General features: G+C 41.5%; 5 protein-coding genes across 5 annotated transcripts in view; 2 read left to right on the plus strand and 3 right to left on the minus strand.

Annotated features, from left to right (window-relative positions):
- Window positions 1–3,897, minus strand: part of agbl2 (AGBL carboxypeptidase 2) — a 14,194-nt gene extending 10,297 nt beyond the window's left edge. The window contains exons 1-7 of the mRNA XM_029522405.1: window positions 3,861–3,897; window positions 2,678–2,851; window positions 2,416–2,523; window positions 1,872–2,022; window positions 1,514–1,769; window positions 540–932; window positions 198–340 (exon numbers count right to left, since the gene is read on the minus strand). Coding sequence (XP_029378265.1) covers window positions 198–340; window positions 540–932; window positions 1,514–1,769; window positions 1,872–2,022; window positions 2,416–2,523; window positions 2,678–2,851; window positions 3,861–3,897 — 1,262 coding nt within the window. The remainder of the gene's footprint in view (window positions 1–197; window positions 341–539; window positions 933–1,513; window positions 1,770–1,871; window positions 2,023–2,415; window positions 2,524–2,677; window positions 2,852–3,860) is intronic.
- A 245-nt stretch (window positions 3,898–4,142) lies between these two features.
- Window positions 4,143–11,302, minus strand: fnbp4 (formin binding protein 4). The gene is made up of 17 exons (XM_029523528.1): window positions 11,106–11,302; window positions 10,462–10,533; window positions 10,249–10,379; window positions 9,584–9,758; window positions 9,289–9,436; window positions 9,023–9,125; window positions 8,578–8,940; window positions 8,270–8,462; window positions 8,002–8,138; window positions 7,755–7,859; window positions 7,396–7,529; window positions 6,188–6,357; window positions 5,755–6,047; window positions 5,534–5,651; window positions 5,114–5,307; window positions 4,758–4,915; window positions 4,143–4,584 (listed from the first exon to the last, which is right to left on the minus strand). The coding sequence occupies exons 1-17, from the start codon at window positions 11,227–11,229 to the stop codon at window positions 4,497–4,499; spliced, it is 2,706 nt and encodes a 901-aa protein (XP_029379388.1). The 5' UTR covers window positions 11,230–11,302; the 3' UTR covers window positions 4,143–4,496.
- Window positions 11,303–11,335: 33 nt separating this feature from the next.
- bscl2 (BSCL2 lipid droplet biogenesis associated, seipin) lies at window positions 11,336–14,220 on the plus strand. The gene has a single exon (XM_029523529.1). The coding sequence runs from the start codon at window positions 11,617–11,619 to the stop codon at window positions 12,880–12,882; it is 1,266 nt and encodes a 421-aa protein (XP_029379389.1). The 5' UTR covers window positions 11,336–11,616; the 3' UTR covers window positions 12,883–14,220.
- Window positions 14,221–15,673: 1,453 nt separating this feature from the next.
- Window positions 15,674–16,537, minus strand: lrrc10 (leucine rich repeat containing 10). Its single transcript, XM_029522406.1, has one exon. The coding sequence runs from the start codon at window positions 16,535–16,537 to the stop codon at window positions 15,674–15,676; it is 864 nt and encodes a 287-aa protein (XP_029378266.1).
- A 1,869-nt stretch (window positions 16,538–18,406) lies between these two features.
- cnot2 (CCR4-NOT transcription complex, subunit 2) lies at window positions 18,407–25,020 on the plus strand. Its single transcript, XM_029522739.1, has 15 exons — window positions 18,407–18,644; window positions 19,566–19,694; window positions 19,798–19,870; window positions 19,951–20,098; window positions 20,241–20,423; window positions 20,520–20,599; window positions 21,044–21,169; window positions 21,391–21,515; window positions 21,664–21,781; window positions 22,139–22,295; window positions 22,506–22,567; window positions 22,870–22,919; window positions 23,024–23,124; window positions 23,291–23,435; window positions 23,526–25,020. Exons 2-15 carry the CDS (start codon window positions 19,578–19,580, stop codon window positions 23,610–23,612), a joined length of 1,572 nt encoding a protein of 523 aa, XP_029378599.1. The 5' UTR covers window positions 18,407–18,644; window positions 19,566–19,577; the 3' UTR covers window positions 23,613–25,020.
- The last annotated feature ends 231 nt before the right edge of the window (window positions 25,021–25,251 follow it).

A 25,251-nucleotide genomic window follows, 5' to 3' on the forward strand; every position in this document is an offset into this window, starting at 1 on the left:
ATAGATGAAAAATTCTTTGTAACATCTCATTTGTTTGGTATTACGGGAAAAATATATGCATAAATCATGCAAATATTGTTGCAACAAAAAATATTGAAAACACAAAATAGAGTTATTTATTTAGTTAAAGTCTAGGTTGTCTTTGCCTTTCACAATTTTGTAAAACCACTCAAAAATTACTTTTTTCATGACCTTACTTTTCCACCAAGTTTCGGGTGTGCCACACACAGGGGAAAGAATCTCTCAGCAATGTCTTGTAATTTCTGTTAAGGTCTCTGCCCGCGAGAGAACAGCGGTAATTCCCAACAATTACACCATCTGGATTCAGCATTGGCACCACCTGAGGCACAAAAAACTGTGTTTGATATGACAGTAAAGCATTATAACACTTTAAAACTAAATTATACATTACAGCCTCACCATTCTATCGACTCGCCATCTATTTTATAAATGAATATACTAAACATTGGAATGTATTGCAGTTATGATCACAATAACAAGACTGAAAAATTAGAAGCTATGAACTTTAGGTCACTCACCTTAAAAACAAAAGTATCCCTCAGTAACTGAGCATCTTCCGAGTCCCCAAGCAGGAAGTCCAACAACCCCTCCATCATCCAGGATCCATTGGTTTCTCCAGGATGCACTCGGGCTGTCAGCACTACAGCCTTCTTGGCCCTACCCTTCACCCTGCCAACCCCCTGAGACGTTATTGTCACCACATACACAGCATTTCCAGCAAGACTGTGACATAGCACCCGCAATTTACAGTATGATGCAACCGCTGGATTTGAAGAGATGCGTTTAAGATAGCGCTGCAGGTGTGAGTAGGTGTAGGGGTAGCAGTGGGCCAGGTAGCAGGTGTCTGAGTCATAAGGGAACTGAAGAGTCCAGGTGAGTGAGTACAGGGTGATGGTGTCGCCATTGCAGTCCTTGGTATTCTAAATTGAGATGGAGGCAATGGGGTTGACAATTCCTGCTTCTACAGTTGTGATTTCTATTTTGTCATGCTTTTTCTGGTGTGCTTTTATAATTTAATATGATGCCAGCATGATGAACCACAAAAGTTTCCATTCAGATTATGAAATTGGGGATAAAATGTGGCTGCCAAATTTATTTCCTTTGATATGAAGCTGGGGGGGATAATGCTTTTAAGCCTTTCAGTTTTATTTTATATATAAGTCTTGTATTATCTGTTCATTTACAATGTTGCACTGTAGAAAATATTGTTGTCAAAAAGACTTAGCATAAAGAACACTTTTTATTAGATGTGCTGGACATTTCATTTTAACTTCAGTTATTTCTTTTTCTTTGTAACTTATGACTTAGAGGATTCTCTTTTTTATTCTTTTGTAAATTTTTTTTTCTAAAAGGCCTCTTAAGCTACACTGAAATTTCTGACAAGCCACGAAACTGACAAAATATTCACTTTGATTACCATTTTAAAACATCTGTGCAAATTAAATTTTACTCACATAACCTGAAAGATGTCTTTGCCAGAAAGTCCACCAACCTTATTGCAATTACGGTAGTATCTGATATTGGAGCCGGTACGTTGCCACCCAATTCCCTGCTCATTGGCAGCCTTCTCAGAATAGAGGAGTGGTCTCATGCCCAAGGAGTACAGGCTACTGCTCTTCATTAAGTTGCTGATAGTGAATCGGTAGGTCACCCCTGCTTTCATGTTCCTAACCCTGAAGTAGAACCACTGCGTGTGCTTTCTGGTGTACATATCTGGTTGCAAGGTGAGCTCATAATCATAGACACCCCTGAACAGGGAAGAAATAACAATGGAAATAGGGAGAGAAAGTAAATTCACCTAGAACCTAATGAAAAATACATTGGTTGAAATGCTGCAACAAGACACTCACACTTGGACAGCCTTCTGAAGATTCCCACTCTCAAAGCGCGACTCAAACTCAAGGATGAAGTCTGTCCGATTTATGTCAGAGGCTGTTGCATTCTTAATGGGCCCCCTGCTCCCTCCAGCACGAGAGCAGGTGAAATAGGGACACTTCATTGCTTGCAGGAGAGACAACAATGGGAAATGTGAATATTGTATAAAGACAGCTTTCAATAAAAATAAAGTTGTGTAGTCATCATATGATACAATAGTAGCAGATTGTAGCATGCTTATATAATGTATCATAATTGTTAAGATCTGGAATAACACTGCTGTGGAAAAGCCACTTCAGCTGCTAAATGGAGCACCACACCACATTATCGTATTAAATTAATTAGAGTTCAAGATTTGTACATTGTTATACGGCAATTGCATGCAGGTATGGACATGTTAGTATGAAATCCACATCTTGAGGCAAGAAAGATTTAGGTTGGGTTTGGGTTTGGACTTATATACACATTTATAGAGTAAAATGCTTTTCATTTCACACAGAATTTTGTGCCTATATCTACCATGGTCAATGCAGTAAACCACTTTTCCACTGTCTCCTCCAGCTGGCATTGGTGTCCTCTCATGACCCGTAGCCTGATAAAATGGTTCTGGCTCCGGGGGGTCCCACTCTACAACACAAAATCTCACTGTACTATTACATGTTAACAGTTACAGAGAAAAGGATATATCAAGTTTGAAATGCCACAGTCTCACTCATAACTTGCACTGGAGCTGATTGATGTCACTGGCAATCCTGTATATCAACGTATATTTGAAAGTTACCAATGTGATGGATAATGTCGCTGATGACCTCACACTCTATGGGCCATCGGGGGCGGGAAATAGATGGAATGTTGACGAGGTCTGGCGGTGCCCTGAGAGTCAAAATTGGTCTGCCACCATCAAAGTCTATGAGCAGCTGCCTGGTCCGCAGAGTCTGACTTAAGTTTACAGGCACTGAAGGGGAAATATGAATCACACCTTCAACGGCTGACCTTTCTTTTTCCAGTTCTTCTGGTGGTACTCTACAGATATGCATTTTTCATCAGGTCTGCCTGTTTGCCTCTCCTAGACAGATTCAAATTAAAAGGGATTAAGACACTCCTTATTGCTGTAATTAATTTATTACAAAAGAGCCCTTGTTTAAAAATAGTTGCATGAGATCCCACGTTCATTCAGTGTTGTCTTGTTTTTTGTCACATTCTCATTCAACATATTTCACCATAATCTGCTTGTTAGCCAAATGTGAAAATAACTTACACTGCCTCCTCCCTACTAATTCCTCCTCATCCTCTTCAGTGTTGCAGTCACTGGTGTCCGATTTATCCAAATGGAAGGTATTCCACCAATTTCTGATAGCAGAGACAGCGTTGGCTGATGTTTTCACTGCCTGACTGGGACAATGTGAGGTATCAGTATAATTCCCTTATTAGCAAACAATAGTTTATTTGCCTGACTTTTCCATTAGATAAGACTAACAGGAATTGTTACCATCAACATGAAACACTACGGAATGAGAAGAAAATTTCTAATCTGGCCATGCAGGTGATATAACACATTAAGCTTTTCAGCTAACTGGTCATAAAAGTTAATTATTTGGTTATGAGGGGGAAAACACGTTTAACCAAACTCACATGCGGGAAACTCAGGGATGAATCTCTCACAGGCATCTTCTGTTACGACAGAAAATCATGCACCGTGATGCATCTCACCCGGCTCTGTGGTGCTCTGAGCCACATTCAGGTTACACCGACTCCCACAAGATGAACGACTGGCGACAGTTTCTGTCGTTCTTGCTAAGACTAGCATTAGCTTCTTCAAATGACCAGTGATGCCACGCTGGTACCAAACTTTTTTTTTTCTTTTTTTTTTTAAGACAAATGTTTAACATCCACTTACCTCGCTTACATTTTAATTAAACGCCCACACATTTGAGAAAAGTAAAACAGGCCGAAATTCAGACTACGAGCGCGATGCTTCTCGGCGTGAGCCGCGGTTGTCATGGAGACTGTTGAAACATTCCTCAAACCAGGAAATACGTCATAAATCTGGTAACTGGCCGAGAAATGCAGGGCTGCAGTAAATGTAGGAGTTATTTTTCTTTAACTGTATATTACAAAACAAAGGGTGTGTGAAGGAAAGTCATTGGAAAAAACGTTTAATAACCTTTTTACAAAATATACAAGCTCAGAGAAACTCCCTCCCCTTCCAAAAGCAAATCTTAACCCACTATACATTTATTGTACACCATTGTTAAAAAAAAAAAAAAAAAAAAAAAAAGTTCGATAAAATAGACAATCCCGCCAAACTGGTGGTCATCTACATGGTGTTGAAGTATTCATAAACTAATGAGCTCAACATTTGGCACATTTACAAACGTGGTTACAAAAACATGACAAAGAGGACCCCTCCAGTGAATGGCCCGCCATGTAGGGGCCTTTACATGTTTGCATAATGTACAAGGAAAAATGTTATGGAAAAAAAGGCCACAGATCACCAAACAAAAATAAAACTGGGAAAGGATGACCATATGGTAGTCATAAAAGTGGATTCATTAAAAAAAAAAAAAACTAGGTGGGTTGTAAAAGACCCAGGCCAGATGCTATGTGCTATTCAACTTCCTTTTCTTGAGTCGCTCCCTCCAGTCTTCAGGGAGAGCCTCAAAGTTGGCATTCTTTGATGCTTTTCCTCTGCAGAAAATAAAGAGTACAATGGTGAGGGCAGGGTTATTAAAAAAATAAATAAACTAAGCATGAACCCAGGAGACAACCTGTTAAACAGCAGTGGCATGCATTATAATGACAATTCAACTTAGCTTTGATCAGGGAAAAAAAAAGTGATTGGATATTATATGGAAACATACGTCATGAGCTGCTGTTGCTTCCACTCCTCAATACTCTTCTTGTTCAGTTGGTCTCTGTCCTCGTCACTAGAGCTGCTCTTCTCTTCCTCATCCAACTCTTTCTGGATGCTCTGCCACTTTTTCACCAGTGAAGGCATCTTGGTCTTACTTTTCTTCGACTACAGAGCAAGAGAGTATCCATCAAAGTGGAAAAAAAAAGAAAAAAAAAAGCATGTTATATTGTAGGTTATCTTGCAGCACTAAATAACATTTGATTTCCAGGAATTGTAGATTCAAGATTCAATCATGACTAGTATTGTTATTCAGACCTCTCTGAACTTCCCTCTTTTGACATTCGATGTTAAATCCAAACTAACCTTATCTTTTTTGACTTTCTTGGTCTTGTCTGTGGGCAGAGCCTTGGCTGCAGGAGGTTCGAAAGGTGGCTGGGATGGTGGCAGCGGTGGTTGAGGAGGCAGGGCTGGGATGGGTGGGGCTGGAGGTTCACAAGGAACCAAGGGGGCAGTGACAGCTGGCACTCCCCAGTAGGCAGTTGTTGACATTATAGGAGCTGCAGACAAAGAGCATTCTTAATATTATGGGGTAAACATTTAAGTGTTGCAATTGCTTGCTTGAACTAACACTCTGCCTTATTGAGGCATTACATTTCTGTACTGTATTTCTGTCTTTTATACACACACACGTTTACATATGAATGGAACATTGGCACTGTTAAGGTTCAGTGTCTGCAGTGGAAATTGAGCTCTAACTACAACTGTGTACTGATATCTGTTTACCTGGACTGGCAGCAGGCTGGGTGTAAAGAATGGGACTGCTGCCAATAGTAATGGCTTTATTTAGCTGACCAGCCTTGCGTTTCTGACCTTTCCCCAGGGATCCCGATGTCTCTGTATTCTGCATAAGTGACAAGAATTACAATAAGTTAATTTTGAATACAAACATATAAACATAGTCAACAAAGTACATAATTAGAGAAGGAACTTTATCATTTCAATACTTTAATGTTTGCAGCAGCTGGGGGTAAGGGAGGCCTCCCACTGCCATCTTCCTCAGTTCCAGGAGCTGGAGGCTCCCCATCATTATCATCATCCATCTCCATCTCCACCTCCATGATTTCTCCATCACTGTCAGGAGGAGGTGGTGGCGGAGGAGGGGAGCCTGGAGGAAGAGGTGGAGGTGGGGGGTAGTTGGATGGTGGAGGTGGACTATCAGGAAGAGGAGGTTGGGATGGAGACCAGAATGCACTGGGCTGAGGGGGTGCTGGTGGGGCAACAGCAGCATAAGTAGATCCTGTGTTTTAAGAAGGAAAAACATTAGTGTTTTGAAGAACAAATGTATTTCATTAGTATGGATTTAGTGCAGCAAAGCAAAATCATTAAAGACTTAAGGAGATTTTACCCCAAGTGTACAGTAGCAGTTGTAACACTGACCTGTAACTCCTGCAGCAGCCACAGAGAGTGTTTTAGTTTCTCCTTGGTTGGAAGTCTGTGCATTTGTACCTTGGCTGCCTTTCAGGTCCTCCCCCTTGTCCTCCTCCGTTGGGAAATCCCACTGGGATTCACTGGTCCGGTCCTTCACGTAGAAATACCGCCTGTGCTCTCTAAAGAGTGGGACAACAGAGATAGAAGGAAAGCGTCTCAACGATTGGCCTAGAAACTCGTTGAGTGGCATGATACCCTGGGACAGTAGGGCAAGGGAGTAGATATAATGGCCACGATTGGGGCAGGGGTATTGAAATGGATAGCAACTTTAGCCATCCAGAAGAAGAGTCCAATTAGAGTGTGGTTATGAATGTGGATAGGGAACCCACCTTGCTCTCAAAATTAATAAAGCAAAAACAAATCATCTTTAGGTCCTGAAAGTAGCATTCAGCAGCTCACATCATGGTTGTCACAATTGTTCCGTTTTAGACAACCATTCCCACCCAGACACAGGAAGACGCCAGGGAGGAAGTATCATCATCATCAACAACAATAGGTCAGAAATTAACAAGCACACAATCAACTGGTTTCACATCAGAAAAAAGAAAATTAAAAAATAAAAAACAAAACCAAAAAAAAAAAAAACAAAACAAAACAAAACAAAAAAAAACAGGAAGACATATGAAATAAAGTTGGTCTGACCTGCTGGATTCCCGTCATTGCTCCATCTTCACCTTTTATTTGATGTGTGACACGTCGCTTCCAGGACATCACTCTGTCTGCATTGCATTCTGGGGGTTGTAGTCCTGTAAAGTGCAAAGCTCTCCCGCGCAACCAACCTTCTTACCATGCCCACCTCCCAAACTTTCCACTTATTGGACCCATAATCAGTCTACATCTGCCCTCACAACAAAGGGCTTACCAGTCTGTTATAGGGACAAGAAGTCATCTTTGTGGCAGGTTTATTTTACAGGAAGCAGGCTGGCCCAGAATGGATGCTCCCTTATCAGTGCGTACAAAGCTGAGTGCCAGGATTGCATCACAGAAACCTGGAGAGTCTGTTTCTGGTAATTATTTCAATCCACTTGAGCTGGTTAAGCTTTTCCCAAAGTCATGATACAAAGTCTGCAACCTCGGCAGTGAAGGGGGTGTAGTCACACGGTAAAGTTTTTGGGGGACGAGGGAGTATAGAGATGTGAAAGGTAAGGAACGCGTACCTGTCCCAGTGGCAGGACCAGCCTTTAGGAGTGGCGTTAAGTTCGTAATATTTTATGTGTTCGGCAGCTTCCTGCAGCCTGCGGCGGAGATAGACCCCATTCAGAGCGCCCTCCCTCCAGTCAGCAATCCTTGTCTGAAAGGAGCAACAAGATAGATGAGGAATGGAAGAGTAATTATAGCAAGTCATCAGAATATGATTAATTATTATGAGAATATTAAATATTAAAGTACTACCACATGGCTGTGTGCAAAAATTATATGAAATAAAATTGAGAGTTAAATATTTAAGTAGTAGTACATGGTAGCTACAACTGGAAGCTCTGGTAATGTTGCTTAGAAAGTGAACAATGAGCCTCACCTCAGTTTGTAGCAGAAGCAACTGGAAGTTCGAGATTGCCTTTTTATTTATACCGAGGAATTCCATCTTGCTGGTTAAGGTGTTTGCCAATTCGCCAATCTGAAACTGTAGTTTCCAGCATTAGACAAAATAAAAAACAAACAAACAAAAAAAAAAAATACACACACAACACAACACAACCCCTCCTCCCAGCAAACAGCACAAGGCTATCAAAATTATGATGTTACCAACAATGACACATTCTTACCTTTAGCTCAGGTGTTTCCACTTTAGGTTCAGATGTTTCGACTTCTTCTTTTGATGTAGGCTGTAAAACTGTTTTCTCCTCAGCAGTGTCTGTCTCCTTTTCTTCTCCTTCTTCATTTTCTAGTACTTTAGAAGGTGCTACAAAGCAAATGAGAAGAATGTAGGTATGCAGGAATTTTTGTATACCGCCTGATTTTTTTTTTTTTATATTTACCCATACCTGTCATTCATAGAACATGTCACTAGCATGTGTAAACATTTGGACTTACTTGTCTCTGTGTTGTCCTGTTGGTCTGAACCTCTGCTATTAGAGTCTGGACTTGGAGCAGAGGGGAAGGCAGTCTTCCATCGATTTTTCTTCAGTAGAAGAGCACGAGAAGCAGAGGTTTCTTGGCTTGTCTCAGAACAAGGACTTGATGCCCCGGTGCTCCCATCACCCTCCTCCAGTGCCCTGAGCTCAGCCTAGGAGTCACATATTGGAGTTGGGTTAAACTAGGTCATAACAGCATTGACATATGTCAGGTATGTTGTAAATCTACTATCATAAACTAAAAACAGTTGCATGCTGAATTAACACCTTTTTCCTCTCCAGAGCCAGTTCCAGGTCCATTGTGTCTTCCTCCTCCTCACCATCCAAGTTGTCTCTCAACTGCTTCTTGGCACAAAGATCTTTTTGGACAGTGGAGGCTGATACTGGGACTGGGACTGGGACTGGGTCTGGGTCTTGCAGAGGCGTAGAGGGGGATCCTACAGGGTGTAAACCTTCTCCGTCAGAATCCAAACTGTTTTCTGTCTCATCCAATCCTTTAAGGAGCCTTTTTCTCCATTTTTCTTCTGCTTCTTTCACTTCAGAAGGGATCAGAGGACCAAGTAGAGAAGCAGCCACTCCACGTCGTTCCTCCTCTTCACTTGTGAGTCCAACAACACTCTCGATTACCTCCTTTTACACAAAACAGAGTGATAATAAAATACAAATCTTAAATGCCACGGAAAACGGTGATTCAGATTTGTCTTGGACTTGCCTTCACTTTGGTCTCTTTCACTGATGTCGGGGCAGCAACAGCTGAAGCATTTTCCTCTGTGTAATAACCTCCATGGGTTGTGCCATTGCCATTGACGCCAGAACTTAAAATAAATAAATAGATCGATAGATAAATAAAAACCAGAAATCATCATACACAACTGAACCCCTGTGCCATTTGCCATATGTAGGCACAGTTATTTTATCTGGCAACACACACAAAAAAAAAAAAAAGAGCTTAGCCTTATCTCTGTCAGCCACTCTTACTTGTTGGCATACTGTCCCAGGCTTTGCACTTGATCAGCAAGATAGTGCGGTAGCTCCCAGGACACCTCGTTGGTTACAGTGTTCCAGTAGTAGTAGCAACCAGAGTTCTCATCCCATACCTCCTGCCAGTCTCCCATCTCTACACCCACTGCATAAAAAGAGCAAACGCATGAGGTGCTAAAATTAATTCCGATTAATTTCCGAAATTAATATTATTTATAATTTACTAGACTACTGCACTCACTGTTAATGGGGAACAGCTAATTTGGCATGATAGGTTGTTCAAAGTAGTTACCTCCAGCTAGTGAGTACTGAGTATTGTACTCGAAATCTGTGCTTGGTTGATTCTGTTCTTCACTGGCAGCTGGCTGCTGGGTATGAGGTTCAGGTTTGGGTGGGGAGGTGGTTGGGACTGAAGAATGAGATGTTGCATCATCTGAATTTGGCTGAGTGGTGATTGCATCAATTTCCTGTGTTGGGAAAGTGAGAACAAGAATTAACATCTAACAATAATTATGTTTTCAGTTCAATGTTTGAACAACATTCTATGCCTACAGTCTACTTTGAACATCAAATTGCTTGTGTGCATAACTTTACCAGATGGATGAGGCCCAGAGATCGTATTACAACCACTCCTTCTAGTTCACAATTACATATATTGTGCTGCCATCAAATCACATTTTACCCAGTTTCTCATATTGGCTTCTTGTAATATTTTTTTAAAGAACAAGTAAAAATATGGTTTTATAAGATGTTGTCCAATCACTTATTCACACAACAAATAAAAACTTAAATGTATCCTCTGTATGTGTAGTATCTTAAGATCTATCTCAGATTTATCAACTTGACTTACCTTTGTATATTTCTTAATGGTTAACCTTATCTATACCTAATCAATATAAACAGTGTTTTACTAGCTAGCAACCACACACCAACACATGCAGCAAGGTTTATACTCACAGCCATGAAATTGGCAAGTGTACTGTCAATGTCTGCTGACTGGTTGTGTTGAGAGTTTGCAGTTGAACGCTGAGAGTCTCCAGCATCATCTTCATCACTATCCTCATAAGCTCCAAGCAGGGACAACCCCTCTGTGGATGGACAAAATGTTCTGGGTCAAGCACAGGACAATCATGACTTATTTCCAGTGACTAAAAAAAGACCCAAACATACCTGTTGCTTTGACTGCGGGAGCCTTCATGTTTGTGTGTCTCACAAATTTTTGTCCGTCACCGTCCTGCTCGTCTGAAATTCACGATAAGCAGGAGGTCAAAGCGGAGCTCCAGCACTTGGATTGCAGCAATATCACTAACTGTAATGGTACCAGCAGTGACAGAATGGCTTACAGTTTAAACCTGACGCCATTACATTACACAGACACCGTCTTCACACAATTTCATAAAGCAAGTACACCAAAACAGTATTCGTTTCTATGGTAGGGCAGGTTATATATATATATATATATATATATATATATATATATATAAATATAACCTTTTGGTAGCCCATTCCTTTGCCATAAGTCTATTTTTGGAAAGGGTTCAAAAAACGCTCGCTCCTGATCCGCTAGCTCAACGAGCTAGCAACTAGGTTTGGCCCGTAACATCGAAAAAATAACGGTTTCGTTTCTACAGTTAAACACATTTGGAATATTGTTGTTGGCCGTGTATATAAACGAGCTGGCTAATTTTAGAGTTGTGTATTCCGAGTAGTTTCTTTGTTTTTACCAAATGCGCCCATTCTTCATACCGCGAGCCGTTAGCCTTCAGCTAGCCTGAAGCTAACAAGCCACTGAGTTAGCATGTTACAGAAATCACCATCAGATCCGGAGGGTGCTTCTTCCCTCTCCCCGACATTCCCACCACGGAGCCCGGGGGGTGAAAGCTGAAGGATTGTTCTCCGACCGACAGCCCCTCCTGTGAGGCGAGTTTTCTTACCCATCCCTGGTCTGAGGGCCTGCTCACTTCGCTGGCTTCGTCGTTGCGTCCCTGCTCTTGTTTAAACCTGCTTCCTCAAGAGAAGACATTAACTTCCGGGTCACGGGGTCATGTATTGTGTTTAGCGACAGTTGAGTTTAAAGCTAAAGTGCTAACGACCTTAAACACCTTGAATATCAGATTAGGAAGAAAAAAATGTTGCTGTAGATTGATAGATCTTAGATCACAAGACCGTTTCACATTTACTTTCTTTTCTTCAGTTTGACACGCGAACTAGCCGGCAGACTGAAGCTAAACACTCAGACTCTTCAGTGTGTGGGAGAGTAGACCAAAGATGGGAGGGTGAAGATAAGCGATTAGCTACACGGTTTAGAGGGGCAGCGACCCACTGATGTATAAAAACGAGGCTCCTCCACAGAGGCAGCAGTCAGCGGGGCTGGAAGGAGACACAGGTGCCCAGACGAGGACCAGAAGGAGGTCGGGGAGTACCAGGTCGGACTCGATGGGGGCCACGATGGGACCCGTTTTCCACTGGGTGCAGGATGTGGCAGCTGTGACTCTCCTCAAAGCACGGCGGACTCTATTTCAGGCTGCCATCCTGTTCTGTGTCCTGGGTCTGCTGCTGTGGGTGTCAATTTTTCTCTATGGAAGTTTCTACTATTCCTACATGCCCACGGTGAGCTTCTCCACCCCTGTGCACTTCTACTACACCACTGATTGTGATGCCTCAGATCAGGCACTTTGTTCATTCCCCACAGCCAACATCTCTTTTATGAAGAATGACAGAGACCAGGTGATGGCTTACGGCCAGCCTTATCGAATATCTTTGGAGTTAGAGATGCCTGAGTCTCCCGTGAATGAACAGCTGGGGATGTTCATGGTCAAGATGTCTTCTTATACAAAGGGGGGGAAGACAGTCTCATCAGTGGGAAGATCTACAATGCTGCATTATCGCTCCAGCCTCCTGCAGACCCTCAGCACTTTGGTGTTCTCTCCTTTGCTTTTGAGTGGGATGGCTGAGCAGAAGCAGCTCATTGAAGTTGAGCTCTTCTCAGGCTACAAGACAAATGCTTATCAACCTACCATAGGTGCTGTGATCGAGATCCAGTCCAAACGAGTGCAGGTCTACTCATCTCAGCTTCGAATCCATGCCTACTTCACTGGTGTGCGCTATGTGCTGTACAATTTCCCTCTGACATCTGCAGTGATTGGGGTGGCAACCAATTTCGCCTTCCTCTGTGTCATCGTGCTATTCAGCTACCTGCAATTCATATGGGGTGGGCTCTGGCCTCCAGATCAAGTAAGGGTCAGGGTTATGCTTGGAGACAACACCCGCATTCAGCAGAGGCGAGAAGAGGCTCGAAAGCGCATGGACCGGGAAAATTCGCAGAAGGAACTTGATGTTCCCAAAGTGATTGGTTCTGTGAATGAATCTGAGTTGCTGGAAAGTGACACAGCGGCTGAGGTCTCATCAAAGAACCCTTCAGTTATCTCAGATGCCTCTGGCGATGATGATCCGCATACCAAAGAGGGAGAGTCTCATGACTCTGTGGGTTTTGATGAGAAAGATGGTTCAGACCCGTTGGATGAATGCCCACTGCCTCATCAGAGTGAGACCAGTCTCCGACAGAGACCTGGACCCTGGATCAGCCTGTGAACCATGTAGCCGCACACCTTAAAAGCACCTGCAGTGTGAGCATCTCATAGTTTCCACTCACTGGGGCACACAGCAAACAGGAAGTGATTTGGTCTGATAGAATAAAGTTAAACCACTGAAAGTTGTTACAAATTCAGAAGCATGAGAATATTTTACTGGTGCTGCTTCAGCTAACAAGCTACAGTTTATTGTCTTGTCTTTAAGTTTATCTCATTTACAACTCTGATCTCTGCTCAGTGGACACTGTCCTTAAGACAACAGCACTATTACATGCTTATTTTTGTTTGTTTCAATTTGTGTTTTTATTGTGTGCATAGCAAAAGGTTGCCACATTCCAGCTCTTTCTTGACTGACAGTATCGCCAGCAGGAATTTCCATCAGGTGTTGACTTTCAAACACGCCCCTTTTTTGTCAGTTGAACCTGTTTGTGTTTTATTGTTTGCATGTCTGTAGGGTGGGATTTTCTCACATCTATGCCAGCCTACACTGAGGCACACATCGTGACAGTCCTACCATAAAAGTACATAAAAGTGTTCAGTTTGGAGTTTTAAATCACGCCCTTAAAGATAGAGAGAAACCAATATTGTGATTTTTTTTTTTTCTCAGTAACTCTCTTGTGGTAATGAGTGATGGTAAATTAGCCCCCAAAACTATCTTTGTTTTTAAATAACGTCCTTAAAGAAAATTCTAAGTAGTCCAGCTTGGGGGAGAAAAAGGAATTTGCTGGATTTTTTTTCATCCTACAAATACTGAGGATGTTCTGTCTGACTGAAAAGGTTGACTTAAATGTTATGGTATATGAAGTTAGGGGTTTCAGTTCCTTTACAAATGCAGTTCTCATTCCATCTGACCTTCATTGTTAGTATCTGTTACAGTGCAGTTTGCACATTAAGTCGTGAAATTTTTATATATTATGTTTTCAACACAATAAAGAACTGACATATTTTAGATGGTTCCTTTAAGAAATATGTATGTTGATATGTCCATTCATGAAACATATCTGTCACATTAATAATACTAATGTACAACGTGAGAGGGAGATATTTGTGGTGAAGTTGGTTATTGATGGAAAAGCTATTGCCAGTGAAGTAATGTAGGCTTTATCTCAAACTAAATGTTTCTTGTCTACGCTTCAGGGGAGCTTATACGGTTTAAGCAAGTATATGTATGGATTTGTGAAATTTGTGTTGATGTAGGAATTTGTACCAAAGATATTAACATGAAGCACTTATTTGTTCAGCTTGGTTTACATATTTTAGAATGTTCTATCAAATTCCCCTTAGGTTACATTGGTAGATGTTATTTATGCACTCATTCTGAATTAAATTAATAAAAACATACGGCACATCTTTTCTTTATTGTCTGTGACTTTGGCAAACATCCCTGTCCAATAACAATGCTTGAACAGCATTATTTCTGCCTATAGATATATTTAATAGTCTGGTGCTTTTAAGTTGTAAAAAGATAAATTTTACTTATTTTTAATTTTAATATTCCTGCTAAGTAGTGCAAGATTGCCACTTCCTACATCTGAAAAGTTGTCCTGAATACTGGATATATAACGCATTAACTTGACAAAGATATAACATACTGTCAGAATTTATATGTAATTTGAATAAAAACTGGTTTGATTTCAATCAGAAAATATTTCTAGAAATAAACAATGATTGTTCAGGTTATGAGGTTGAACTTGTTCTACTATTAATTTGAATGTGCATTTTTAAAATATAAGACACTTAGAAATTATACGTTTCACCAAAATGGCTGGCACACAGCCTATTTATATGCGTTAAAATAAGAAAAAAATCAACAACAATCTTCACCCATATAATCTTGTTAAGAGAATATTTTCCTGGTACATTAGAAAGCTGATTTTCTGATATATTACAAATCAGAGTCATGGCAATGATATTAAGGCCCATTAGCTGCATTTATTCAAAGCCACAGCCCCAATCTATCAGATGAATTATGCATTGGTCTGGATAAGGAGTGCACTAATTGACTTCAACCATCCACCCCTTGTATTAAAAACCTCACTGTATTTGGCCTCAGCAGGTACATTTATTATTTCCATCTCTGTTGGAAAAGTTTCATCCCTTCTTTTTCTCAGCGGCTCCAAGATAAAATTCTCACATATTGAGTGTATATAGTCCAGTGCAAGACTGGTGTTTGATTTCATGATGAAGTTGTGCATCTAGTGACATTAGGTTTACACAGTAAATTTAAAGATTGCCCACCAAAAAGCCTCAGCAACAACAGCACAGCATTCACAAGCAAAGTCAATATAGTGGAAGTGTACGATTGATAGTCTATCTTACTGTCGTGCAAACATTCCAACACTTTAAAGTTATGTTGACATTTTGCCCCTTTGGTTAGCTCCCAAGAAATATGCCTTGCACCAAAAGAAAAAAAGAATTCAAAATATAAAATTTCATGTTGGTGAGAATCCATAATTATTAATGACACTATTATTGCAGCTGATTGTTTGAAGGTACTGCAAAGTTTTACAAATTCATATATGACACTAGCATTTCATACACATCAGAAATCAAACATTTAAAATTAGTTTGTATTTGAAGATTCGAATATAAATTTTCACACAGCCAATGTTTCTGAACAACTCTTTATTTAATGTCTTATATTAAAGCTCATGTGACTGGTTTTACCATATATGGACCAAAGACAATCAGCCTGACATACAACACACCTATCTGCTGTAAGTGCTCCACTTGAATGCCATCCTGGGCTGGTAGGCCTCTTCACGGCTGAAGGTCACTTTGTTCCTTGAACTCTAAGTGTTGTGCTCCTCCTCAGGTTGTATATCTGTGGCCTCGGCTGCAGTTTCACCGGCTGCTTTTGAACCATCGTCTTCCTGCTCATCATCTGTGCTCTCTGCCCAGCGTCCAACTCTCCTGACACCTTCGCCTACTGCTGGGGCGTTAACACAGGGGTTGTGGTCATAAATGACAAGTTTCAACCCCTGCATGTGACAAAGGCCCGGGAAGTGGCGGATTCTGTTTCGATCCACATCGATGACAGCTAGAAAGTGCATTTCCAGCAACACTGGTGGGAACTCTGCCAGCTGGTTCCCGGCAAGCCAGATGCTTCTTAATTCCTCCAGTTGTTTTAGCTCTTTTGGTAAACTCTGTATTTGGTTATAACCAAGGTGTAGGGTCTTTAGATTGGAGAGCTCACAAACCACCTTTGGGAAAACAGTGAAGCAGTTGGCCTCCAGCCACAGGGTGCTTAGTTCCTTGAGCTGGCTCAGTTCTCCGGGGAGGTGGTAAAACCTGTTGTTCCCAAGGTAAAGGGTGCTGAGCTGGGGCAACCTGCAAATGGCTGCAGGGAGCTCTTCAAAACAGTTAAAATCAAGGGCGAGCAACTGGAGCTTCTTCAAGCCCTCGAGCTCAGCAGGTAAAGTGCTGAGGTTGTTGTCACTCAGGTAGAGCTTCACCAGCTCGTCAAAGACACAGGACGCAAGAGGCAGTCGACGCAGCTGTCGGCTGCTCAGGTCCAGGGTGCGATCAAGAGGCATCTCCTTCAGGTCCCCCACTAGGAAGCGTTGACACCGATCTGAGGGAATGAAGGCGATGACGCCTCGCATGGCGTTACCCATATTCCTCACTGTCACTGATACACCAATGGTCCTACACATCAGTTTAGTACCAGGCAAGTCTTCGTGCTTGAGCAGGCAGTCTTCTTGTGAATTTCATGGCATCCCATTACTCCTGCTCCACCGCCCCTCTGGAGTTATTGATTTTGGTGATATGCAAAAACAAAACAAGTTTATAACCATGTATTTCATCTGAGGGATCCTGCATCAGCAGGTACATGCGAATAATTATGCTGAAATACACACTCTTAAATGTGATAAAAGCCATGATGCTGAGTGAATTCTGAGAGAATAGGCATCAATAGTTGTCACAATGGGAACAGAAAACGTTACAAGTATAAAGATGATCATAATAAGCATTGAAAACACCTACTTACCAGAATTTTCCTCCTCATGCCCATGACGCTCAGGATCTCCTGCAGAAAGCCATTTGTTTATCCAACTTAATGAGCTGAAAACCAACTGTATTCCCTGGGCTGATATTCCCCAGTGCGGTCCTCTCACTATCTCTCAGTGGCTCTGAGCTTTGCCCCGACTTACAATGGTGATAGCAACCACTAGCTGCTCTCTCCTCCCCATTTATGCCTAATGACCCCCCCACCCCCTTCTTCTCCAAGATGACAGGGGTGGGAGAGAAATGGACAGGGAGGGGCAGGGTGTCATGGATAAGCATAAGAAGTGCTTTGTGATGAGGGAGCAGCGAAGGTCATTTACAATGAGTTTTAATCGGCCCAGACACAGACCTGGGTTCGTGCCACCAGGCCGGATAAATGGGCCTCCGATGCGTTCTCAAGAATTTTTCAATGAATTTGTCATACACGAAGGGATACTGAATGTGTATGTGTGTTACTCTCAGCCAAATACTGCATGTTTTGAAAAAAATTAAAATAAAAAATAAATAAATAAATTCCTGCAGCAAAGGGAAATTGAGTTACTGGTTCCCAGAAAAACCAAGAGGTGCAGTGAAGCGTGTTGGAAGACTCATAGCTCTGCAGCTCTGGGTTTGTTCAGTTCCACATTAGTGCACGTCTGTTTAAATTCCGTGAAGATAAACTGTGGGTTTGTTGTGGCATCAAGACTTAAGTGCTTTTCTCACTGTAAAAATCCTCCAAATCCTGGTGCCCAAGTGTCAGTTTTTCTCATAGGCACAACCTTTTAAATCTAAAATATAGCATCATGTTTATTTCTTTTTTGGCAGACTCACATCTACAGCCATAGACGTTAATAGTCATCCCTGCCAGCCTGAGGTGTGAACTGCCAATGCTATCTTGCATACCTTCATTAGTGCTATTGTGCAATGTGATAAAACTGGTTGAGGAATTTAATTTTCTTTATCAGAAGGGGCAATGGTTGCCCCTCATCTGGTTTCACTCAGTGACACACTGTTTTTAGCACTTGTCCTCCTTATCAACTCCTTACCCTGGGGACCTCAACCTGGACTGAGCACAGAGATGGAAACAAGTGACTGTTGGTATGGACTCAAGTTATGGAGCACCCCCCCCCGCACCATTTACAATTTGCAGTTCAGTGCACTACCAGCAGGTCTGAATGAAGCTGTCAGGGCATTTTTAGGATAAATAATAAATGAGTAAATAAAAATCTAAAAAAAAAAAAACAAAACAAAACTGTTTGGCCAATGTGAACAATACAGCACTCACAACACTCATCCGGCTCCTGATTTGTACTGTGCAAATCAGTACAAAAAACTGGAGGAGGTTAAACACAAACAAATGGAAGAATATTGGACATATGAAACCACAAAAAGTAAAACCTAAATATCAAACGCTTTTAACACAGAACAGTGGAAGAGGTGTGGATATTATCCGGATATGAATGGAGGAAAAAAAGGGAGCCTATCTGCTAAAACCACACACTAGTTCACATTGAAGACACCTAATGGTCACAGGAAGGAGGCAGAGACGCGACACGGCGTGTCCTTCCATTTACTGCAAACTCTACATCACTGTCATTATTGTTTCTAACTCCATTTTCAGCGTGTGGAGCTCAACGCGCTGCAGCTTCGCGTGTTGGTTTTTGTGTACGGAAGTGGTCAGCAGGTTGTAAGGTCAGAGGGTAAAGGCTTCCCCCCTTTCGATTTAGAGTACACACAGCCATCTTGGATCTAACGAAGAGAAGGGAAATTGATGCGGTGAGGGTGTTTTACTTGCTTTTCTTTATTTTATAATGGCTGGAAACGGATGTAACCCTTCGGCGTGAGTTAACATCGCCCTGTTGTCGCCGGTTTCGGCACGCGCCGGGCTGGTTAGCCTTTAGTTCCGACAGATTGTCGCTGCTGCTGCTGCTGCTGCAAGCGGAGCGTAAACTGAGCCGAGAAAACGGACAGCTGACTGTGGAGACATGTAGGCAGAGAGGGCCTGAAATGCCGCCCGGTGTTAGTTGGAGATAAATTGGGGGTGTTGTGAAGCTGCAGTGTTTCCCCACTTCGTCCTTATTTGGGTAGCCCGTTCGCAAACGGACGTTAAGCTAGCTATGCTAACGCAGGTAGTCTGCTAGCGTAAGCTAACAGTGGTGTTGGCTAACTAGCCTGTTAGCACTGTTGATGTTAATTTAGCCAACAGTGTCAAATGAAGTGACTCCTCACCAGGAAGACTGATGAATATCTCTTTAAAAAAAAGCACGAAGCAAACAACCAGTTAGCTCCGCTGTCATCTGATTTATTAATCATGTGTCATAGATAAAAAAAAACACTTTGTTTTTGCTTCCATACAAACTGCACACACACTGTTCAAAACTTTATTTCAACAACCCCACGATGCCAACTATGTCTCAGAGAATAAATGATCACTCATTTTCAACACTGCCTTATGTTTAAAAAAGAAAAGTTCATTAACTACTTTAGCCTTTAGGTTTTCTGTATTTTCGTTGTGTTTGTACAACACTGGGACTATATTAAGTTCAACTTTGCAGTTTGAGGCAGAGTTAACATGCTGCCAACACAGATTCAAGAAAATAAGTGGATTTAGATACAAAAATAAAATCTGATTGCCACTGGAAACATTTATTTGTATTAATTAATCTGCTTGCTTACTTCTCTCTTCTTCCTCCTCAGGTGACAAAAGGCATGTTTGGTGCTAGGAAGAAATTTGTAGAGTTTGTTGAGGTGGGCGACAACGACTTCACCGATGAAAGCATGTACTACAACCAGCCGTCGATGTTCCCACATCGGTCGGACAAAGATGTGAGTTTCGTTCCGCCTGTGCAGACCTTCTGTGATTTCGTAAGTTAACATGAGAGAAGGAATTTTTAATGTTACTCTGGCCTGTCATTGTCTGTTCCTTCAGATGCTGTCCTCTCCCTCACCATCATCGTCAGGTCAACTGTCGCAGCTTGGTGCAAGTTTGTATGGTCCACAAAGTAAGTGAAATTTATTTATCTTACCAGCAAAACCAGTGCCACTGTGTTTTGCAATGATTTCTTCATGTTTTTCTGCGCAGGTGCACTGGGCTTCTCGGTAAGGGGCATGGGGAACAATACGCCTCAGTTAAATCGAAATTTAACACAAGGCACGCAGCTACCAAGTCATATCACTCCCACAACAGGGGTCCCCACAATGTCCCTCCATACCCCTCCATCACCAAGCAGGTATAAATGAAGGTGTTGCTTTGTTTATGTTTGCTGACACCAATTGAACACCCACCTCTCTGGTTTATAGCAGAGAAAATTAAGTGGCAATAGGTATGGTCTGATTGTTTTGGGTTTTTTTTTTTTTTTTTTTTTTTTATAGGGGGACATTGCCAATGAACTCAAGAAACATGCTGAACCACTCTCAGGTCGGTCAAGGCATTGGGATGAGCGGCAGGACCAATAGCATGGGCAGCTCGGGGCTGGGCAGCCCCAACCGCAGCTCACCCAGCATTATCTGTATGCCCAAACAGCAGCCAGCACGCCAGCCCTTCACCATAAACAGGTAGATCTATGCAAACCTTTTTTCTTCCTTTAAGGAAGGTTAACATTTGGAACCTGGCCTTACTGTTACTGTTTTTCTTTTCTTCTCTATCTGCAGCATGTCAGGATTTGGTATGAACCGCAATCAGGCTTTTGGGATTAACAACTCAATATCAAGCAACATCTTCAATGGCACAGGTTAGACTCTTTAATCTGGTTGGTTTAAGTAATCAAGGAATTTTTTGTCCCTATATGGAACATAAATGTAGAAATAACATTTCATGTGAATGTTTCTTAAGTTGGTTCTCATAGTTTTTCTCTTCACTTCCTTAAACTGAAATCACACTTTAAAAATATGTGCTGTCTTTAAGAGAAATTCTCATCTTTTATGATGACTGTATGCCAATTTGAAGTGGCTCTTGTGACTAATCTGAGTTTTTCAATGAAATAAAATTCTATTTTGAAAAACCTTTCAAAGGTTGTACTGTACATTTTTACTGTTGAAACAAGCCCGTTGAAACAGTAACTGTTGTAACATTTACAGTGGAGTGAAATTGCATTAAGTTAGTAATGGCCACATTATTACACATGTAAATTGCAATGAAGGTGACATTACAAGTTCCCAACCTTCTGTTGCTACAGATGGGAGTGAAAATGTAACAGGACTGGATCTGTCAGACTTCCCTGCGTTAGCAGACCGGAGTCGGAGAGAAGGGACTGGAAACCCAACACCAGTGCTCAACCCATTGGCTGGAAGGGCTCCTTATGGTAAGCCATTAGACTAGAGAAAGTGTCTAATTTTTACACGCATTAAGATAAAGACAGTGGGCTCCCCTGGGAGAGAAAATGTCTTCAGCTTCTTATGTTCGATGTCAAAGCTTCCTTTAAAGACACATCTACAAGTTCATAGAAATAATAATTGTGGAATGTTGTTTGTTAAAATATTTTTCTACACCTAAAATAATTTGAACTTCATTCTTCTTATCAAGTTGGCATGGTGACAAAGCCATCATCTGAACAGACACAGGATTTCTCCATCCATAATGAGGACTTCCCTGCACTGCCTGGCCCAAATTATAAGGACCCCACGTTGAACAATGACGACAGCAAAACTGTAAGTTTGAGCTGCTGATGGCTTAACTCCACAATCTGAAAGGATTTGTGTTTTTTGTTGTTGTTTACTTCATGCATCATTATTATTCTTGTGATTCTTTTTTTTTTTTTTTGTTTTCATGTGTTAAAAATGTTTTTTCTCTTTTTAGAACTTGAACTCCACAAGCAAGAGCACATCCAATGCAGATGGGCCCAAGTTCCCTGGAGACAAGACGGCCTCAGCGCAGAACAACAACCAGAAGAAAGGGATCCAGGTGTTGCCCGATGGTGAGACCTCTCAGCCAATCGTATCGCTCCAATTCCTCTGAGACATCCCTTCTTTATCGCACAACTTGGGTGAGGCAGTTGCGCTCTCTACCCTGCATTTCGGTTCAAATAATTATTGGATAAGATGCAAAATGACGAAGCCAAAAGAAAATGCTCACTATAATACAGACCACCGTCATCTTTCCATTCACCTGACTGTTATCAATGTGTTTTTAAAAAATTGGCTTGGTTTGCTCTCCAATGCTCCAAAGTGTGCTTTAGAAAAATTGAGGTAACGTATTGACGGTAACTATTAATTGTTGATTATGGCCTGGTATCAGCAGTTTGCTGAACTCTGATTTTATCATGTCGCTGCAGGTCGGGTGACGAACATTCCCTCAGGAATGGTGACAGACCAATTTGGTATGATTGGCCTGTTGACTTTTATCCGGGCGGCAGAGACTGATCCTGGGATGGTCCATCTGGCGCTAGGGAGTGACCTCACAACACTGGGACTCAACTTAAACTCACCAGAGTAAGACAAGAGTCTAATCCTAGTGACACTAACATTCAGGGTTTCCCCAGCCAGTGTTATATACGGTTACTTTTTTACTAGGCAATTATCCGGTGACTTTGCTTGTCACTGAATAGCAGTTGATGCTATAAATTTTCACTATATTGGCAAATTCTACAACTTTTTTTATTAATAGTGACAAGAACTTAATGCAACTTTATTCTCTGACAGAAACTTGTACCCCAAGTTTGCCTCTCCTTGGGCCTCAGCGCCTTGTCGACCTCAAGATATTGGTAAGACATTCTTATGATGGCATCAAAACGAATAAATACAACAATTATATTGACTTGCTGGCAATTTTTAAGAGGGGATGCATTCCTTTAGCAATAAGCCTCATGGATGAAAGCATGCATGTATGGATTCTGACAACTATCCATACATGCATGTTCTTAGGTAAAAGCTCCTTTTCGGCGGTTTTTTAATGTACAAGTAAGGACGAATCTCTGCCATCTGACATGTGGGGACAAGCATCGCAGACCTGATATGTGTTGTTGCCAGAAGACTGGTCGACTTATCTTTGTACTTGCCTTTTCAGATTTCCATGTTCCCTCTGAATACTTAACCAATATCCACATAAGGGACAAGGTAATAATGAGCTCCAGAACAGTGCCACACTAAGTTGTTTCTGTGTTCAGGCGGGACTTGAGTACAACACTGATTCTCCTAATTGATTTCTGCTTTGTGCCTAGTTGGCTGCAATCAAGCTGGCTCGATATGGCGAGGACCTGTTGTTCTACCTGTACTACATGAATGGTGGAGACCTGCTACAGCTTTTGGCAGCAGTAGAACTGTGAGTACTGTCATCACAGTGATGTATAAATATGGCAGGCTGTCAGCACCTTTTCTCTGGATAGTGAAAGTTCGATCACTGAGGTGAAAATATAGCAATGATCACAGGTGAGAAAGTAGCTTTAACCCCCATTTCCTTATTCCCTTTGCACAACTTCACTCTGCAGCTTTAACCGGGACTGGAGGTACCACAAAGAGGAGCGGGTCTGGATAACAAGAGCGCCTGGAATGGAGCCTACACTGAAGACCAACACGTATGAGAGGGGTACCTACTACTTTTTTGATTGTCTTAACTGGAGGAAAGTAGCCAAGGTAAGAGTTTGTTTTTCTGCTACTTCCTGCAAATCTCACTGTAGATCATAGCTTTTCAAATCAAGTTGAAACTGTGTCTGCGTCTCAAAGGAATTTCATCTGGAGTATGACAAGCTGGAAGAGAGGCCTCATGTGCCAACAACGTTCAACTACAACCCAGCCCAGCAGGCCTTTTAAGGCCCAACCAGTCCAAAGGCTGCAGCTGTTCCTGCACGCATCACTGTTGTCCAGGAGGGGCGCTGTGGTTCACACAGCTTGGTTTTTATTCCTTGAGGATTTGGCAATTTGACTGCGGGGGTTATCGCCACCATCAAAACTGCCCTGCCTTTCCAAAATTACATGCTGCCCAACACACCAACACTTGTTCTGTTTTTATTCTTTATGTTCCTCCTGTTTTTTTGTCTTGTTTTGAGCAGGGTCTGTGTTATGTTTACGTCTCTGAATCTGAAGCCTGTTTTCTCCCAGAAAGGAGGACTGACCTTGTGACACAGGACAGTGACAGAACAAGGGTTACACTCGTATTTGCATCAAGTGTTAAGAACAGAAAAAAGCGGGGGAAGCAAAGTTCGTCAGACTCAAGTGAAAGGGTGAAAGAAATGCAATGTTAATTGCTGCACTATATTTAGTAATAAAAGAACACAAAATTTTGTTTGTGCTTTTTTATGTGAACACTCCCTGATAACCTCCTTTTCCCCCTTTCTTCTTCTTTTTTTTTTGCTTTGGGTTGGGAGGTGGAGTTAGTGATGGGAGGTGGGAGGGGTCAAGCTACTTTTCCACATGCATCCCTTTTCACCTCACCCTTTTTTTTTCTTGCTTCAATTTATTTTGATTCCTTCAACCTCTGTATTTGCACCACCATCAGACATTGTTCCCCCCACTGTCTGTGTCTCTGAGTTCTGTGCCAGTTGAACTTGGACACAAATCTGGGAGACTACTTTGGTGTCCAAATGTGGACAAATTCTCACAGAGGCTGAACAGCTACACAATGATGTTCCAGAGCAAATGAAACATTTTCCAGTCTTTGTTACAATTTTGTAATAAATGTGTACATTTTTTGTTTCTTTGCATCACATAAATTAGTGTATGTATGTACGAATGTGTATATATGATTGCTATATATATATATATGTATGTATATATATATATATGACATCTATTTTGGAAGAAATTTTGCCCTGCCTTGTACCTCGTTTTTATGAGGTGAGCATGGATGCAATATGTGGATGTAACAGGACATTTCTGGATCTGCTGGACAGGGTGTCACATGGCACTGTGGGCACTTAAAACTAAATAATACAAAATTAAAATGTAATTTAAGGAAAGGCCTGATTCTCAGCCAAAAAACAAAACTAAAACGAAACATGGAGATCATCCACCGAGGTTCCGAGTCCAAAGCAAAAGAAGGGGTGTATTTCAATTCAAGCTGTTTGAACAGCAGTGAACAGCAGCATTTCGTAGGAAAAAGAAAACTGACGATTTGAGGAGAAAAAAAAAAAAAAAAAAAAAAAAAAAATCGACCAATATTGTATTTTCTGAAGTGAAAAGCTTCTTTTCTTTGTATTAAAGCAGAAAAGGCTTTCCTGAACCACTGTGTTTGTCATTAATGTGTTTTTTGCTTTTTAAAATCAGCCTGAAATCAGTTTCATATTTGAGAACAAATCTGTTGTTGATAAGGAAAATCTTAATTCTATATAAATAGTAAATGGATTAAATGTTTACTCTGGAACGCATCCATTACAAGCATCAGACATGTAATTTGTGCTTTACGACTTTTTGCAGTATTTTAAAATGTGCAAACAAACTTGCGCCTGATAGA

The sequence above is a fragment of the Echeneis naucrates genome, chromosome 16 (assembly GCF_900963305.1).
Source record: "Echeneis naucrates chromosome 16, fEcheNa1.1, whole genome shotgun sequence".
Lineage (NCBI taxonomy): Eukaryota > Metazoa > Chordata > Actinopteri > Carangiformes > Echeneidae > Echeneis > Echeneis naucrates.